Raw genomic sequence first — 19177 nt, 5'->3', positions numbered from 1 at the left:
GTGTTTTTGGCCCAAGATTAAACCAGCATGCTTGTTATTTTCCTGTAATTCTCTTCTGGAAATATTGGAGATGTATTATGCCACATTTTGATAACTATGCACAATAAATTATGAAATTCGTATTAATGTCCCTCCTTCGTGAGAGCAACGGGCACCTTGTGGACCCACTAATTAGTGCAGATAATTCCAGGCACTTGCGCATACTGCTCGCTTAGTCCTGGTGCTGTTTTACTCCAAAATCAAAAGAAAGAAAAAATAAGTTATATTTTGCATATAGAAAATGAAGGCATTACAATTTTTTTTACATTCTTATATTATTTTTATGACAGTTACGTACATTTTACCGCACAATTCTCATTACCGCAATGCAATAAAAAGATTGTAATTATGATATTGTCATTACCACAAAGTGAAAAAATTATATATTATTTAAAGGAATAGTTCACCCAAAAATTCAAATGTACTTTCATGCCATCCCAGATGTGTGTGAATTTCTTTCTTCAGCAGAACACAAAGATTTTTGAATGGTGAATGGTGGCCAGAACTTTGAAGCTCCAAAAAGGACATAAAGGCAGCATAAAAGTAACCCAAATGAGTGGTTTAATCCATGTCTTCAAAAGTGATATGATACGTGTGGGTGAGATCAGAACAATAAATAAGTCCTTTCTATCTTTAAATCTCCACTTTCACTTTCAGATGTCATAGTGAAACCAAACAGGCACCACATGTGACTTTCAGATGTGAAAGTGAAAGTGGAGATTTAGGTTAAAAAGGACTTTTATTTTGATCTGTTAATTGTTTGTTTTCTTTATGCATATCATTTCATCTTTTTTTATTGATGTGGGTTAAATATGACCTGGACATTTTCTTGACAGGTTTTCTGAGAATCACACGTTTAGGAGCTCAAACGTCATTCACCAATTATATATCAAATATTATACAACGGTTTGTTTCGGTCCTCTAATCTGATTGGACACGCATAAGTGTGCTGATATTTAAAATATCAGTATTGGAATGTTTCACTATTTGTATCACTTTGCACTTCAAACACTTGAAACATCAAGCAATCCGAATCAAGCATTCATCAGCGCCATTAAATAATATCTCTGTTTGTTCAGGAGTTTAACCCTGAAGAATTCTACCATCTACTGGAGGCAGCAGAAGACCATGCTAAAGAGGGCCATCTGATTAAAACGGACATCCCACGATACATCATCAGCCAGCTCGGTCTGACCAGAGACCCTCTGGAAGGTGAGAGAAGCAAACTCAATGAAAGAAACGTGTTTGTTTCAAGAGGGAATCTCATTTGTATTTGTTGGCATTTTATGTAACATGCACACATACATTTTTGTTCATTGGATGGACACTGTAACATACACTATTAATTTATTGACAGCATCTAACGTATAAAAAGTCAGAAAGAGGACTAGAGGTAGGCAAGGAAATGTAGGTCATACTAAGAGAATGTTGAGATTATAAAACAGGTGAATGTGGATCTCGAGCTGTTGGGAGATTTGTATTCATGCCAAGAGCACAGGAAAGGTGTTAACTTTGTTGTGAACCTGACAACACGCAGCCAGCTCAGAGTAATGGAGCTGTTTTATAAAGATATTACAAACCGCCCCTCTGTTCTACTGTTCTCTGCCCTCAATGCACAAATAACACATGGCATTTCAGGGACAAAAGCACTAATAAAATTGATTTTTACTGCTTGATCAATTTAGTTAATTCAAATATGCTAATGCAACACTATTGAATATTTCATTGGATGCAATCAATACACATTTTTTGAATGGAAGTATACTTAATGCATTTGCATTGGAACTACATTAAATTTTGGTAACATCTATGAAGACCATATTTATAATGCATTAGTAATGTCTTGTAATACACCTTATAATATGTTATAACCTCTCATAAATTATAATTCTTACCTATTCATAGTTATCCAATTTCTTCTGCAAAAATTATAATGTATATATATATATATATATATATATATATATATATATATATATATATATATATACTGTATATATATATTTGTAATATATATATATACAGTAACAAAAACATCCATAAGATAGTTTTAATTGGTTATAAGACATATATATAGACATATATATATTCAATAAAGTTGAATGTTTGTGCATCTTATTTGAAGACTTATTTTATAAATAACTATAAATAATGCTGAAACATGACTGGTGATTACTTCTACATTGATAAAAAAAACATTATACATTTATTGGAACAAAAAAAAAATAAACCAAAAAATTTCCAAATTCAAGTTAACAAAATGAAAATTTAATCAGGTGGTAAAAAAAAAATATTTTACTCCCTCGTTTTCCCACCGGCACCTTTTTAGACATTTTTTTACCACCTGCTGGTGAAATCTCCAATCTGCAAATGCAGGACTTTGCTTCGCTTGAGTTAAGAGGTGATGGAAATATCTTAGCACAACAACCAAATTCTTAGAAAATAGCAAATTGTGCTTTGCACCACTTCATTTAGATACAATACTCCCACAGTTTACACGCCTACACCCACAACAGTCCCACCCATGGCCATTTGCACTTTGCGACGTTGCTCAAGACGTTGCGCAATCATAGCACGTTGCGCATTCATGAAAATAGAGCCAATTATCATTGTGGTATCGTAACAAAACTTTTTTGTAAACATTGATTTACAAATCTAAAAAAGTTCAAAACATAAGCAGACCGTGTGAATAACACGGTTTATCAAACCATATATATACAAACATAAACATTTAGTCCACAAAGGCTGTAAAAATTACATTGTAATAACATGTTTATTAACTGAATATCATCCTCGCCTACAGATATGGTGAATTTGGAGAATTATGACAGCGAGGGACCGCACACTCCAGAGACAGATGACTCAGCAGAAGTAAGTTGTGTGTATGTGTGGAGTAAAAATGTGTATGCTGTTGTTTAGCTGTACAAAACAACAACAAAAAATCTAAAATTAAAGGAAAAGTTCACTCAAAAATTAAAACATGGAAACATACTTTTAATTAGGACTTTGCAAACTTTCACAGCACAACTGGGGCAATTATTCCAGCAGAAGAGATTCAGGATGAAAGTGTTAGAAATGAAACGGCACAGAGAGTGAAATTATGCTGCACTAGACTTTTTTCCTCTGTATTAATTTTCGCTTTTCTCTGGTTTCCTCTCAGGGAAAACTCAAAGCCATGAAACCACCCTGTGAATCAGACTTCCAGACTATCAAACTCATCAGCAATGGAGCGTATGGGTGAGTAGACGTGAACGCTTTTTATAGATATATAGATATTATGCAGTTCTTTCAGGTGGACAGGATGGCTCTTTAATAGTGCTCCTGAACCACAGTGTTTACACTTTTCAGGGAAATCAACCTTTAAATTACTCACTGAGAAAAAATGACACACATCAGCTTTAAAATGCTGCCTACATTGGGAGCCTGCTAGGTTTTGGAGCTGTGCATGTGTCTAAATATGGCTAAAAATCTTTCTTTGTAGAGCTGTGTATTTGGTTAGACACAGAGAGACACGGCAGCGCTTCGCTATTAAGAAGATCAACAAACAAAACCTGATCCTGAGGAACCAGATCCAGCAGGCATTTGTGGAGCGGGACATTCTGACCTTCGCTGAAAACCCATTCGTAGTCAGCATGTTCTGCTCATTCGAGACTCGTCGACACCTGTGTATGGTCATGGAGTACGTAGAGGGTAAGACATCACACGCACACACACACACACACACACACACACACACTTTCTCTGCAGTCTCTCAGCAGTGTGTGCTCGTAACATGCACATTAGTATGTAAATTATTCAAGCGTGCAGATGAGACTTATTTTTATAAGCTTATTTGTATTAGCAGATTCTCACCATGTGATGCAGGCCTTTTAACTGATGTCATTACTAGTAATAGATATAAAAATTCATATTTGGCCATTTTGTAATTATCAGCATTGGCCAATAACCGTCTAACTGCACTCAGTGTCAATTTTGTCACTTCCAGTGTTTACCATCAGTCTTGTCAGACAATGGACAATTTCAGCTTCAACATTTTGAGGGAATTTTGAGGGAATATTCTTGTTTTCTCTCGATTTAAAGTCTTGTTTGCTGCAATTATTCACTCTGTGTAAAAAGAGCAGTTCTTGACCAGACCGAGAATTTGTAGACTAGAGATTGCCTAATTGTGTGGAGGAGGAAGTTTGCGATTTCTTGATGGTTGTAACCATTAAAAGCCCCTCTATTTTTCTCCTCTAGGGGGCGACTGTGCGACTCTGCTGAAGAACATTGGAGCGCTGCCTGTGGAGATGGCTCGCATGTATTTTGCCGAGACAGTTTTGGCTCTGGAGTACATTCATAATTATGGCATCGTACACCGAGACCTAAAACCAGATAAGTGAGTGAGAGAGAATACCCTCAAGTTTCTGCCATTATTAAAATAGATAATGAAAGCTGACTTGAGTTGCTTCAGTTGAAGAGTGTAATTACTAACAGTAGCATCACTAAATGGAATTTTAAAAATAAACATTGTTTTCAGACAGATTTCCAAACACGTACTCCATCTGCCATTGGTAGAAAAAACAGATAGTTCTGCCCCAAACTCACTCCATTGGTTGAGGCAGTGTTGTGGTGTCAGTCTGGATGGGCCACTCAAAGCAACAGACCAATTTTGGAAAGCGCTACAGAGCCGCAAGTTGCAGTGTTTGAGGAAATCAACCTATGAATGTCTACTTATAGTTTTCTCTTCATATTAAGATCGGAGAAAAGTTTTTTAATTAAGTTCCATATGTAAGTTCGGGAGGAGCTTGTTCATCTAGGCCTGCAAATCATATCCCAAATCTTACCTTGCACCGGTGATGATTCTTCAAGGCATCCCTCCACTGGCATTTTTAATTCATTTCTAATTGTCTTTCCATTTCTCAAATGAGTCCAAAAGTCTCGATTGCCTCCTCTTTGGACAGCACAGCGATATATGTTTACCTTAATACGCTCCAGGTCTATATATTAGATTTAGATTAGTTTAGATTAGATCCATATACCTACAAACATGTGAAACATCTAAAAACACATCAGCTTTAATCTTATAGTGCTGTGCATTTTGTCTTATGATTAGACACTTTATATTTATATTTGCTGTACAAACAAGTGATTTTTTTCAAAATCCATAAACCAAGACCAACATTTCTGACTGTGAATCTTCTTAGAGCTACATCCACCAAACATCAGGCTGTTCTGATTCGGGTTGCTTTGACTTTTCTAATTGATTCGAATTATGGTTTTCGCATAGGGGCGATCAAGTATTCCCAAACATCCCATAAACGTACATTAACAAAATGTTTATATGGGAAAAGACTAATCAAATTCTAACTATCAAAAAATTAATCAATTCAATGTAAACAAGGCTTTTAATCTGCTTGTTTCTCTCTCAGTCTTGCCTTGTTTTCTTTCTTTTATATCTTGCTTTTTTCCATCTACCTGTCTGTCTACCTGTATGTCTGTCTACCTGTCTGTCTGTCTACCTGTATGTCTGTCTACCTGTATGTCTGTCTGTCTACCTGTATGTCTGTCTACCTGTCTGTCTGTCTACCTGGCTGTCTGTCTGTCTGTCTGTCTACCTGTATGTCTGTCTACCTGTATGTCTGTCTGTCTACCTGTATGTCTGTCTACCTGTATGTCTGTCTGTCTACCTGTATGTCTGTCTGTCTACCTGTATGTCTGTCTACCTGTCTGTCTGTCTACCTGGCTGTCTGTCTGTCTGTCTGTCTACCTGTATGTCTGTCTACCTGTATGTCTGTCTACCTGTCTGTCTGTCTGTCTACCTGTCTGTCTGTCTGTCTACCTGTATGTCTGTCTGCCTGTATGTCTGTCTATCTGTCTGTCTGTCTACCTGGCTGTCTGTCTGTCTGTCTGTCTGACTGTCATTCTGTTTATTTGTCATGCACTTTTTATCAATATATTTTACAAAATAACTAAATTCAGGGCTCTCATTGTCATGGAATGTTAAAGTTTATGATTTACATGCATTTACTGGAAATGCAATGGAAATTCATAAATGCAAAAAAAGTCATAAAAATTTTCATAGTATATCTTCTAAATAAAAAAAATGGTTAAAGCTGTTGTGTGAAATTTCTGTGCCACCGAATTTATAATCCATCCATCCATCCATCCATCTTCAACCGCTTATCCGAAGTCGGGTCGCAGGGCAGCTGCTCCAGCAGGGGGCCCCAAACTTCCCTATCCCGAGCCACATTAACCAGCTCTGACTGGAGGACCCCGAGGCGTTCCCAGGCCAGTGTGGAGATGTAATTTCTCCACCTAATCCTGGGTCTTCCCCGAGGCCTCCTCCCAGCTGGACGTGCCTGAAACACCTCCCTAGGGAGGCGGCCAGGGGGCATCCTTACCAGATGCCCAAACCACCTCAACTGACTCTTTTCAACGCAACGCAAATTTATAATCACTCTGGCTAAATGCGTTTACTGATTTTTGAATGCAGTGTATATTAACACATGAATCAACCGTGTTTCACTCAACCGAATGTTGACCTCATTTTACTCTTAAACACGAAATGCACATTAGTGAGTTGATTGACAGGCGATGTCTGTATCTAAAAGGTGATTAGCTGTTACCTGCAAAGCGGGACTTCCTTTCTGCATTCATTGACTGTTGGGTGTTACAGCTTCTTGGTTGGGTGTTCCAGTTTCTCTCATTCATTTAAATAGAAGTGACTCTGGCCTCAAACTCTATAGAACAACAATGCCAATCATTCACTATGTCTCCTCCCCGAAGTTTGCACAATTGTACTCCTGATTTCTCACAATACAGGGACATCAGTGGTGTATAAAAAGGAATATTTAAAAAGTAACTCAGATATTGTGTTCTAAAATATAAATATTGCATTACTTTACTCGTTACTCTGAAAAGTAATCTGATTACGTAACACGTTATTTTTTCGCATTACCCCCAACACTGTTTGTCTTTACATATTAAGCTGGGATAGGAGAAAGACTTTAACACCGAAAAAGTAACACTTCAGCTTTAAGCATAACTTATTAAGAAAAGTTACTGTAAAGTGCTAGAAAAGAATCAAACTAGTTGTTTTTCATTTTCAAATACTCTGATGTAATCTGATTTTAAGTGTACACTAATGACTCATACCTCTTCTCCACAGCCTGTTGATCACATCGATGGGTCACATTAAACTGACTGATTTCGGCCTGTCAAAGATGGGACTCATGAATCTCACCACTAACTTGTATGAGGGACACATCGAGAAGGACACCAGAGAGTTCCTGGACAAACAGGTATGCAGCTCAATGTGGCAAACGTGAGTCTTAAACAATAACCTTAAAACATTATGTGTAGCCCATCTATCTACAGTACGTGTATGGCCGTTATCTCTCTGTGTCATCAGGTGTGCGGCACACCGGAGTATATTGCTCCAGAAGTGATTCTCAGGCAGGGTTATGGGAAACCAGTGGACTGGTGGGCCATGGGCATCATCCTCTACGAGTTCCTGGTGGGGTGTGTGCCATTCTTTGGAGACACACCCGAAGAGCTTTTCGGCCAGGTGATCACAGGTAATAAAAACGGTAGTCGTGACTGAATCTTGTCTCTCACACTAAGGGGAATCCTAAAGTGTAATTAGGCTTCACACGTCTTGTCCTGACATGTCTCACTTTTTGAGCTTTGCTGCTAATATGCTTTCACATCAGTGCTTCCAAGCAACACCAGCACTAACTTTAGTAACAGAGGTGTTGATTAGTGCCAAAAAAACACAGGCAGTGTTTTAATACTCTTTTCCTCCAAAAACTTCTTCCAAAGCATAGGTTTGGAAATGGTATATATACAGATATATACTGTATATACCATTTGTGTATATATATATATATATATATATATATATATATATATACTGTATATATATACAATACAGATTTGTGTATGTTTGTTTACGTAGATGATATTGAATGGCCGGACGGGGATGAGGCATTGCCTAGTGACTCTCAGAGCCTGATTTCAGCCTTGCTGCAGACCAACCCAGTTGTGCGACTGGGTACAGGTAAACACCATCCTTTATTGCGTCCCGTTTACTCTCTTGCACTCAGTCAAGCGCTCAGACTTTCAAGGTAAAATCTTTAAGTATATTCAGCAGATGAACACGTTTGGCGCATGCACACTATGGCTACTTTGTGAAACTCTTTAGTACAGTCAACAGCAGGTGCATGTGCAAATGGGACGCATTGACACGATGATGAATGCGAACCCGCCAGTATTCCTCTTCTCTTCCTGAAAAGGACAGGAGGAGGGGCTTCTACGACTTGGTTCATAGTAAAGTTCTACCAATAGCTGGATTTAAGCAGACGCGCATATTTCCAGAACTTACCAGGTAGTCCAACTTCCTCGCTCAATGTCCTCCAAGCGATGTCTTTTTTCGTCCGGTCTCTGTACATGTATGACGTTGTGTCATACAATTCCAGGTGCCCACACACCGCTACAACAATTTTTTCATCCATTTTTACAGATTTCTTCTGCTACTATGTCAGTACGTCAGTGACATCCGGACAATCTCAATGCTGATAGGCTTTCGCGGCAACGCGCCATACGGATTTTTCGCTCGAGTTTCGAATTTCAACACGTGCGAATATGCAAATGAAACGAATGAAATTTTATGAGTTTGAGTCGAGCCATTTGCTTCATTCGCGCCACCTGGCGTGAATTCGCATCTATTCGCATCTTTGCATTGACTTTATATGTAATCACGCCGCGCAAAACACTCGCTTTGCGTTGTATGTGAACGCACCATTACACTACAAGTCTAGTCCACCGTAGCTCTCAAATCTCATTTGCATGCACTAAAAATATCTCCTTTTCTCTTCCATGTTGGAATGGGTGAGTAAATGTAAATTATTTTCATTTTTGGTTGAACTATTCCTTTAAATATTTTGTACCACAATGCATTAGCATAGCAGCCATATCTAACTAGGATTGCCAGTTTATTTGTTTACATCGTCTTTTGTGTGTTTGTTGACATTTGTGTTCTTGCGAACAGGTGGAGTGTTTGAAGTGAAGCAGCATTTGTTTTTCTCGGGATTGGACTGGAACGGTTTACTCCGTCATAAAGCCGAGTTCATCCCTCATCTGGAGTCGGAAGAGGACACCAGCTACTTCGACAGTGAGGACACACACATTTGCATTTAACTCTGCCCTTGACTCATCCTTACATCTCTCATCATAGCTCTCTCTCTCCCTCTATATCAGCTCGGTCTGAGCGCTATCGGCACATCAACTCATACGATGAGGATGACACGAACGATGATGAGCCGGTGGAGATAAGACAGTTCTCGTCGTGCTCACCACGCTTTAGCAAGGTCAGTCTGACACATAACGGCATCCATATTTCATCCGTTCTTTCTCAAATGCACCCTCTCATGCACAAAAACACACTTTGTGTGTTGCCTTGCTGTCTACTGACTACATAGGGAGCGTCCTGAAGTCGTTTTTGCAGATTTTACATCCGGCAATACCTTCTTCGCTTGCAGAATTTCACTGTGCAAAAGTTTATATGACTGAGCCTTAACATAAGGTTACCATGTTTGCTCTTTGACACGTTACTTGCAAAAATCAAGCCTTCCCTGAGCATACGCCACAAGTAAAGTGTAGTCAAAGCAGTCATTGGCACTGTTGTGTGTCTTTCAGGTGTACAGCAGTATGGAACATCTGTCCCAACTGGAGCAGAAGACCCCTGTAGTCACCCGACGAGAGCACAAAGGTCGCCGTGATGACAAGATGGCCAAGAGAGAGAGTCTGGGGAGCTTCAGTATGAGGGATAAGAGCTGGAGAACAGGATCACCTGAGATGTACGTGTCTGAGACAGGAGAAAACATGTCTGTTTGTTTGATATATCACTATACTACTGCACATGAAGATGCATTTGTCACTCATTTTAGGTGGCAAGAAAATCTAACTGCAATGTACACAGTTCATATAGAAATCCACGTGTTTCAAAACAATGTTTTACTCAGAACAATAAAGGCAACTGAGTAGTGATATTTTTCAATTAAAAAATGCATAAAGGGGGCCTGGGTTGATCAGCGAGTATTGACGCTGACTACCACCCCTGGTGTCGCGAGTTTGAATCCAGGGCGTGCTGAGTAACTCCAGCCAGGTCTCCTAAGCAACCAAATTGGCCCGGTTGCTAGGAAGGGTAGAGTTACATGGGTTAACCTCCTCGTGGTCGCAATTAGTGGTTCTCGCTCTCAATGGGGCGTGTGGTGAGTTGTGTGTGGATCGCGGAGAGTAGCATGAGCCTCCACGTGCTGTGAGTCTCCGCGGTGTCATGCACAACGAGTCACATGATAAGATGCGCGGATTGACTGTCTCAGAGGTGGAGGCAACTGAGACTTGTCCTCCGCCACCTGGATTGAGGTGAGCAACTGTGCCACCACGAGGATCTAGTAAGTAGTGGGAATTGGGCATTCCAAATTTGGGAGAAAAAGGGATAAAATAAAAAAAATATATATATATATAAAAATATCATAAAAATAGTAGGATTAGTAGTGAAATATAGGATCGTTGATACTGCTAAAAAGGTAAAAAGCAGTGTTGGGTAAGTTACTCAAAACAAGTCATTTTATTTTATTTATTTATTTAAGTGTAATCAGATTACTTTACTAATTACTTAATCTAAACTGTAATCTTATTACTAATTATTTTACTTTTAAGTAACCTTCTAAATCACTTTTCCCAGAAAAGTTTTCGGTTTCAGATTCAAAACGTCTATATTTCCTCCTCATTCGTTGTCGCACTCCTTTCAGCAGTCACTGAAACGCTAACAGACGTACTTTAAATGTATTACACATATTACTTTAATGCAAGTCATGTACTTAAAAGTAATTACTTTAAAGGATTGAAAGTTTAATGCATTAGACTACTTTTTTGACTAAGAATTAATTCGATTACAGTAACTAATTATTTTGTAATCAGACACACCCAACACTGGTAAAAAATAAGTAAAATTTAAAATAATAAATTGTATTTCAAATGTACAGAGAAGCAATCATTCATTTTACTGTCACTAATTTTATAAAAACTCTCAGGCAATTTTCAAGAAGGGCTTTATTAAAATAAATCAAAGTACAAACAAAAGCTCTCAGAAGGGAGAGAAAAAACACATCAGGGTCCGTATGTATAAAACTTCTCAGAAATGCTCTTAAGAATAGTCTAAGGATTCGATGTAAGTGTCAAAATATTCTTAGCAGAGTAGGAGCTTTTTATAAAGATGCTAAAAACAACTTTCAGCAAAGTCTAAGACTGATTTTTAAGTGCTGATTGAGGTGACACTTAAGTGTTGTGAAACACTAAATCAGCCAATAGTGAGCCTGGAAGGGTAATATGTCTCAGCTGGTATGACACCATTCATTCATTCATGACTCAATACAACACATTATAAAACAATGTTTTGATAATAGGTCATTTTCTGATTAATCAATTGAGAAAGCCAAATTTAATGTCCTGTATTTTAAACATTATTCCACATATTGCCGAATGTTTTCCTCAAACAATGACTAAATTGAAGGCAAAATCTTGCAATATAATCACACATGCTTTTCATGTTATCAAATCTAAAATTCTCCATAGTTGTAATGTAAATAGACAATTTGAATCACACAATGAAATAATTAAACAAATAAAACAATCCCATTGCAGCTACGTGTAAGATTTCATTTAAACACGGTTCCATTTTGGCGGAAATTTGACGTTCAACATATCAGCGATATTTGATCATAGCCAGGGACGGATTATGACTTGCAAAGGCCCTGGGGCCAAGTATCTCCAAGGGTCCCCAAAAGTTGTTGAGCGGAGGCTTGTTCATGCCCAAAATGGTTTTCAAGTAGGGGGGGGTCACCAAACTACATCATGCAACCTTAAAGCCCAGGGCACCCCCAGGCAGTCAAGGGCCCCCTGGTAGTCAAGGGCTCTTATATTTAGATTTTATTAATTAGTGGTTGCAGCCCTCTGATAGTTTAGGTATGTAGCCCATCACATTTTTCAAATGCTTAATTCAACACAATGAGCCTCAATATATTAATTTAATGAAAAAATGTGCTGCAATTAAAAAATATGATTGATGGATTTCATTAAGCTCAACTACAAAACCAATTAGTCCAAATTCCACTTTCAGAAGTCCAAAACACGGTTCCTGTGTTGTCTGCGTGTAACAGTCATTGTGCTACTCCTAACTAGGTTAGGATACCTCTCCAGCACTCTTAAACAATTTAGGCCAAAGTCTTAACACTTATGCACCTTATAAATCACACTTTTTCTTAAGTCTAGGAATAAGAGTAAAATTACACACACACGGCCCCAGGTCAATAAACACGCTAAAAGATAAACCAACAGAAGACCCACTGAGATACAAGACCAATCAGGAGCTTTGAACAAAGAGGGAGAGTAAGAAGAGTGAAACGAGGAGGCGGAGTCTGGGAAGCACATGGCAGACAAACAAAGCCATGTGCACTCACACAACACACCAGACTGACAGGAGAGCGCATGGCAAGAGAACTGAACCCGAAGCCATGCACTCCCAAAAGATGAGACATGGAGCATGAGTGTCTGGATCCTGAACCAGACCTGAAACCGAACTAGACTGAAGAGTCAGGATCCTGTCACCACACAATTACAATGACTGACCAAAATGACAGGATCCTGACACAAAATAACTTTTTATAAAAAGCAAAAATCAAGGTTACAGCGAGGCACTTCTTAATCAAACAATTCATTGGTTGTAATAAAAATTTCTTTGCAAACATTTATACTTAAAGGTGCACTCAGAATCTTTTGTCTTTGTGTCTTCTTGTACTGACACTGACACCTAGTGGTTTGGATGCAGCATCATTTAAAATCAATAGTTTTCAGTTTCAGATGCTATTGTAGAAATTTAGTATTCACAGTCAGCCATGATGACTTTAATCAGTGAGTGAGAGTGTCAAATAACAGGACGGTTACTGAGATTTAGCAAGTAGTATTCAGCTGGTCATGTGATTCCAACATGGCCGCCCCCATGTGCGGACCCTCTCCATGTAGAATAAAACAGCATTTATAAGATTACTGATATGACTGGAGTCTTCATTTTAATGTGAGTGCTCATGATTTCCTACTTATATTCCAATATTTCATATTTTATTATATTTTATATATAATTCATGTCTTTAGGAGTTAAAAATAAAAATTTAAAATTACTGAGTGCACCTTTAACAGTGATATTAAACTTAAAGGTAGTTTTTTATATCTTCCTCCATCTTGAAAATCAACATAAATAATTATATTTCCCAGTGATGTTAGTGGTTCCAATTACATTGAATGAGGAGTTATAAAACAAAAGAGCAGGTCTGCCAATAGTAAATTATTATTTATTTTTTCTTGAATTATTTAGTGATTTTAATATATTTAAAAAGAATATATATAATTCAAATTGCATCCAGGGTTTAATATTGGATTAATGAGTTTAATTTTTTTAATGTTCAAATTAAAATGCCACCTTCAAGTTCACCCAAAACTCTGTAATTTTAGGGTAATTAAGGTGGTACTTAAAGGGATAGTTCACCCAAAAATGTAAATTCTCTCATATTCACTTACCCTGATGCAATCCCAAATTTGTATGACTTTCTTTCTTCTGCAGAACACAAACGAAGATTTTTAGAAGAATATCTCAGCTCTGTTGGTCCAAGCGATATGATAGGTGTGGGTGAGAAACAGATCAACATTTAAGTCCTTACTATAAATTCTCCTTCCTGCCCAGTAGGTGGCGATATGCATGAAGAAAGTGAATTGCCAAAACAAAAGAAGAAAAATGTAAAAGTGAAATTGGAGATTTATAGTAAAAAGTGACTTGGATATTGATCTGTTTCTCACCCACACTTATCATATTGCTTCTAAACACGTATATTCAACCTCTGGAGTCATATAAATTACTTTTATGCTGACTTTGTCACATTCACTTGCATTGTATGAACCTGAAATATTATTTTAAAAATCTTCATTTGTGTTCAGTAGAAAAAAGAAAGTCATACACATCTGGGATGGCAAGAGGGTGAGTAAATGATAAGAGAGTTTTAATTTGGGGGTGAACTGTCCCTTTAAGTATCTCCTTAATTACCCTCCAATTATAGAGTGGCACATTCAAACGTTCTCTTTCTCTCTGTCTATTTTATCTCCATAGGAAGCGTCTGTCGTGTTCGGAATCTCTGTATGTGGAGGGAGACTGCAGTCCCCCAATGGGCGCCCGACGTCGGTTCTCAGCACTGATGGACACACACCGGTTTGCCCCTCCTCAAGTGGATGATGGAGAGCTTGTCGCACGACAGATTGGCGCTAAAGCCCCCGGATCATCAGTAGAGGGAGTCGCTGCTCCATCCTCACCCAGTGCTAATGAACAGAGAAACGCTGGGAAGGAAGTAATAAGTGCCTGTAAAGGGCCAGGTGAGTGGATGCTAAAGCTAAATGTACTGATTATTTCACAAAATGCACAGTTCTGCTTGTGGATATTTATTTTTCTTGCAATTAAAGCCTCAAACAATGCTCTGAGTATCTATCAAAGATTTACAGTAATGCCACTAACTGATTAGTTATTCCTCAAAAGCGCTAATTTTATCAACCCAGTAATTTATAACACAACTTGCTTTCCAGGCAGACCGATAAAAAAGCATTACTCATTACTCACAGCAGTTGCATAAAGCTAGCCAATAAAATTAGAGCTTTCCAGATAGAGAAAGTGCAATTAAATGGACTGATTGAGCCTGATCAGACTATATTTAACACCTTATTCTGAGATTGTTATGAGAAATGTAAATCTTTAAATGTAAATTTGGCAGATAAGCCATCCAGACCAGGTGAGATAACAGCACCACAAGCCATACCTGCTGCAGTCTCCAGGGATATGGTTGCTGCAGGTGACCCCGTCAGTCAGCGAGCGACCAAGGATCTGGTGCTGCGGCGAGCTCGTCATCAACAACTGTCCAGCGACGGGGAGAAACGCACCTCGAGGCCTGGCAACAAGGTCATCAAATCTGCATCTACCACTGCGCTGTCTGTCATCATACCTGGAGGTAAAGTTCAGCCTCCAAACACCAGGGGGAGATATACATTCTTCTTGAACACTATTGTGGGATTATGTATGATGGTGAATCTCACGAAACCTCTCAAGAACATAATTCACCCCATTAAAAACAAAAAAAAGTAAATATAAAAAATATTATTTTTACTTCAAGGAGTAAGATGTAAGATCGGCAACAAAATTGGAAAATAAGTATTATTTTTAACAGACAGTCTGGCATTTGTCAAAAAACAGATAGCCCCTCCTCAAACTCACTCCATTGGTTGGGATTTTGGGATGCTCAAACTAACAGAACAATGTTTTGATTTAGCCACAGAGCCACACTTTTCTGGGGAATCAACAAACAAATTACTTCTTTTTCTTACTGCATATTTAGCTAGTAAAAAAATCTAGATAGGAAAATTAATGCAAATTACCTTTAAAGAAAAGGAAGAATTTTTGCATTGTTACATATTTTTTATGACAATTAATGCTATTCTGAAATTATTACATATGACTGAAATTATAAAGTATTAATGCAATGCTTGTATTTAATGTAATACCTTAAATTTATGCTGATTGAAATCAAAACAATCATTGTATTACATTATTTTATTTGGTATAATATAAGAAAGAATTACTGTAATGAGAATCACCATTTAAAAATAATGTGAAGAAAACTTTTTAAAAAATGTAATTTGGAGAGAAAATGTGCTTAATTGTCATGAAAATAATGTCACAGTTAGTGCTGTTAGTCAAATAACTTTTCAATCGTGATTAATCGCCTGATTTTTCGCCAGTTAATCGCGATTTATCGCAGATTTTGAAAGTGCTGAAATGTGACACTATATATACTTCTTTTCTTCTCAAAATGCATTTATTTCCATCTTAGGAAAGAAAACAAAACAATATGTAACAATATAATGCTTTATTAACATTTTCCAAACAAAGCCTTCCACAGTATAAAGATAGAAATACTCTAAAATTGCACCAATTCAAGTAACATTAAACGGTTCTCAAAGTCTAAGCGGGAGTTTGACTAATTGAAAGAACTAGTCTCCACATAGGTTGCATTTTCATTGCAATGGGCTTTAAATCTCAAATTGTCATCCTCCACAATATTAATGAGCCGGCAGACTGTGGCTATCTGCTTTGTTACAGCAAGCGTGACGCCACGTTCACCCTTCGCATCAGGGTGTCAACGCTTTGAACTCCACATGAAAAGCGCTTGAAGACAAAAACGTCTCATTCTGTGTTTTGATGAGAGTTAAGACTTGACGTGCTTCTGTGGTAATTAAAATGTGCCTTACATAGGCTGAAAAATACTTGATTTCTTTCACAAGTTTCATCTTTGCTTGTTTTGTAAAACAAATAGCATTAAGAGCTCCTTTCCTCACAATTTTATCACTGACACTGAATCACTTTTGTGTGTGTTTGTGGTTTGAGTCTGTGTAATGACTCCGGGCGGACATGTCACAACGGTTTCACCCTTCCAACCAGTGTTTATGCTGGTCTATGCTGTATTAACGGTAAATGTGTTAATCGTGATAAAGAAAAATTAACGAGTTAAACTTTTTTAATTAATTACATGCGTTCACGGTTTAATTTTAGCTCTAGTCACAATCCCTAAAAAAAGGAATACATTTTTAAATGAAAAGGATATACTTTTTGTTTTGAGGTGAAATGTGACATGGACATGTTTCGTGAGATTTGCCCATTGATTACACGTAAGGCTATATTATACATATTTTGCTTTTTAAATCATCAATATCTAGTTGAGCAGCTCAGTAGCTCTCCGCTGGCCAGTCCCATGTCCCCTAGTTCTCTCTCGTCCAACCCCTCATCGCGAGACTCCTCCCCCAGCCGTGACTACTGCCCCACAGTCACGATTCCCCGGTCACCAATCACCATCCACCGCTCTGGCAAGAAGTACGGCTTCACCCTGCGAGCCATTCGAGTGTACATGGGAGATACCAACATCTATAGTGTACATCACATCGTCTGGGTAAGAAAGACAAAAATGATAGAACAGAAAATTTCAATGAAGCTATAATTGTATTGTACTCATTTTAAAACAAAAAGGTGCTATAATCTTTTAATTGCTATAACTGTCTTTATTCAAGCATGTGGAGGATGGAGGCCCCGCCCAGGAGGCGGGACTGTGTGCTGGTGACCTCATCACTCACGTCAATGGAGAATCTGTGCATGGATTGGTCCATACTGAGGTTGTAGAGCTCATTCTTAAGGTAAGACGACATATCAGAATCATAAGTCACAGCTCAAAAAGTAATAGCATTAGCCACATTATTTAAAATACCAGTCATGTCATGTCAGTCATGGGACAAGGTGCGAACAGAAGTTTAATACTTGGGTTTAGGATTTTACCCCTTAGTATAAGCAATACTAGTAGTCAAGCATGCCCTAGAAAACATCACTGATAAAGATCCAAAAAGGCCTCCATAATTCTTTCTTTTTCACTGTTCAGAGTGGAAACAAGGTGACCGTGACCACCACGCCCTTTGAGAACACATCCATTAAAGTGGGACCAGCACGCAAGTCCACCTACAAGTCCAAGATGGCCAGACTCAGTAAGAGGACAGTCAAAGAGGGACAGGAGAGGTACAATGTGCATGACGACACTCATAATCTCATTTGAAGAACATCAACATCAAGCAAATCTTGTCTATTTGTATTTTTCTCAAGCTAGTTTTCCTTTAGTTTTGAGTTCTTTCTCTCAATTATCATTTGCAGTAAGAGACGTGGCTCTTTGTTCCGCAAATTAACTAAGCAGTCCAACCTGTTGCATACGAGTCGTAGTCTGTCGTCTCTGAACAGATCCCTGTCGTCCAGTGAAAGTCTCCCTGGTTCTCCTACACACAGTCTGTCTGCTCACTCCCCCACACAGAGCTATCGCTCAAGCCCCGACTCATCCCACCTTGGTGAGTAGATAAAAACAGAGCAAAAAAGATGCTTAAAAGGGCCACCACAGTGTCATTTCCACTATCTTAAATTATGAACCACTATCTTAAATGATGTATTGTATTTAATATAATTCTGTGGTTGTTACATCGAAGTTACATTTGTTTTTGATTATCCCCTTTTTCTCCCAATTTGGAATGCCCAATTCCCACTACTTAGTAGGTCCTCATGGTGGCGCGGTTACTCAATCCGGGTGGCGGAGTACAAGTCTCATTTGCCTCCGCTTCTGAGACCGTCAATCCGCACATCTTATCACGTGACTCGTTGTTCATGACACCGTGGAGACTCACAGCATGTGGAGGCTCATGCTACTCTCCGCGATCCACACACAACTCACCACACGCCCCATTGAGAGCGAGAACTACTTATCGCGACCACAAGGAGGTTACCCCATGTGACTCTATCCTCCATAGCAACCGGGCCAATTTGGTTGCTTAGGAAACCTGTCTGGAGTCACTCAACAGGAAGTTACATCTTCAAAGTTTTTGGAAGAAAATGTCCTACCTTTTTGCTAAGGCTCATTTTATAGCTTACATGATCCTAAATATACACAATTAAATGAAATGTTCACACTTTTTGCATAGTTTGGCAAAATTACAGCCCTATAAAAAACTATTTTGTTTACAATGGAGAGGCTATTTAACTTTATTTTTCTAAAGTTAAAGTTTTTCTAAATTAAAAAGTGTTTGCTTAAATACAAATCATCTCATGGGACATGAAATTGCCCAGAGTTGTAGAAACACCAATCTTGATATTTATATATTCAATCTGAAATGGCATAAAAGTATATAAATAAGTATATAAAAAATAAAATACTCTAAAATATAGTTACAAACAATCTAGGCATGTTTTTCACTACGCACAAAAAAGAATGATATTTAATGAAGTTTAAATGTTATTTATGCACCGATGTGAAAATATACAATAATAAATAACATCTACTTTGATATTTTAGAGCATGTAAATTGCCATGAGTATTATTGAATGAAGTAAATGAATAGTTTGAAAGAACTGATTGATAGAAATGTATTGAGGTTTAAATCAGAGATGTTGTTATAATAATACCTGTCTTAGCGCTCTCATGCTCAT

The 19177-nt window shown here is 38.0% G+C and overlaps 1 protein-coding gene across 1 annotated transcript in view; it reads left to right on the top strand.

Annotated features, from left to right (window-relative positions):
• The window catches only part of mast1a (microtubule associated serine/threonine kinase 1a), a 62916-nt gene that overhangs the window by 40740 nt on the left and 2999 nt on the right, over nt 1-19177 (top strand). Inside the window, 17 exon segments of the mRNA XM_052126847.1 lie at nt 1119-1251; nt 2843-2910; nt 3200-3276; nt 3521-3729; nt 4276-4414; nt 7187-7319; nt 7430-7595; nt 7976-8077; nt 9068-9190; nt 9277-9386; nt 9715-9875; nt 14237-14496; nt 14889-15122; nt 16885-17114; nt 17233-17355; nt 17595-17728; nt 17861-18048. Of these exon segments, the coding sequence (XP_051982807.1) occupies nt 1119-1251; nt 2843-2910; nt 3200-3276; nt 3521-3729; nt 4276-4414; nt 7187-7319; nt 7430-7595; nt 7976-8077; nt 9068-9190; nt 9277-9386; nt 9715-9875; nt 14237-14496; nt 14889-15122; nt 16885-17114; nt 17233-17355; nt 17595-17728; nt 17861-18048 (2590 nt within the window).

This window comes from Xyrauchen texanus, chromosome 5, assembly GCF_025860055.1.
Source record: "Xyrauchen texanus isolate HMW12.3.18 chromosome 5, RBS_HiC_50CHRs, whole genome shotgun sequence".
Taxonomy (NCBI): Eukaryota; Metazoa; Chordata; class Actinopteri; order Cypriniformes; family Catostomidae; genus Xyrauchen; species Xyrauchen texanus.
Note: the sequence above shows the minus strand (reverse complement) of the source record. Positions and strands in the feature narration are given on the sequence as shown.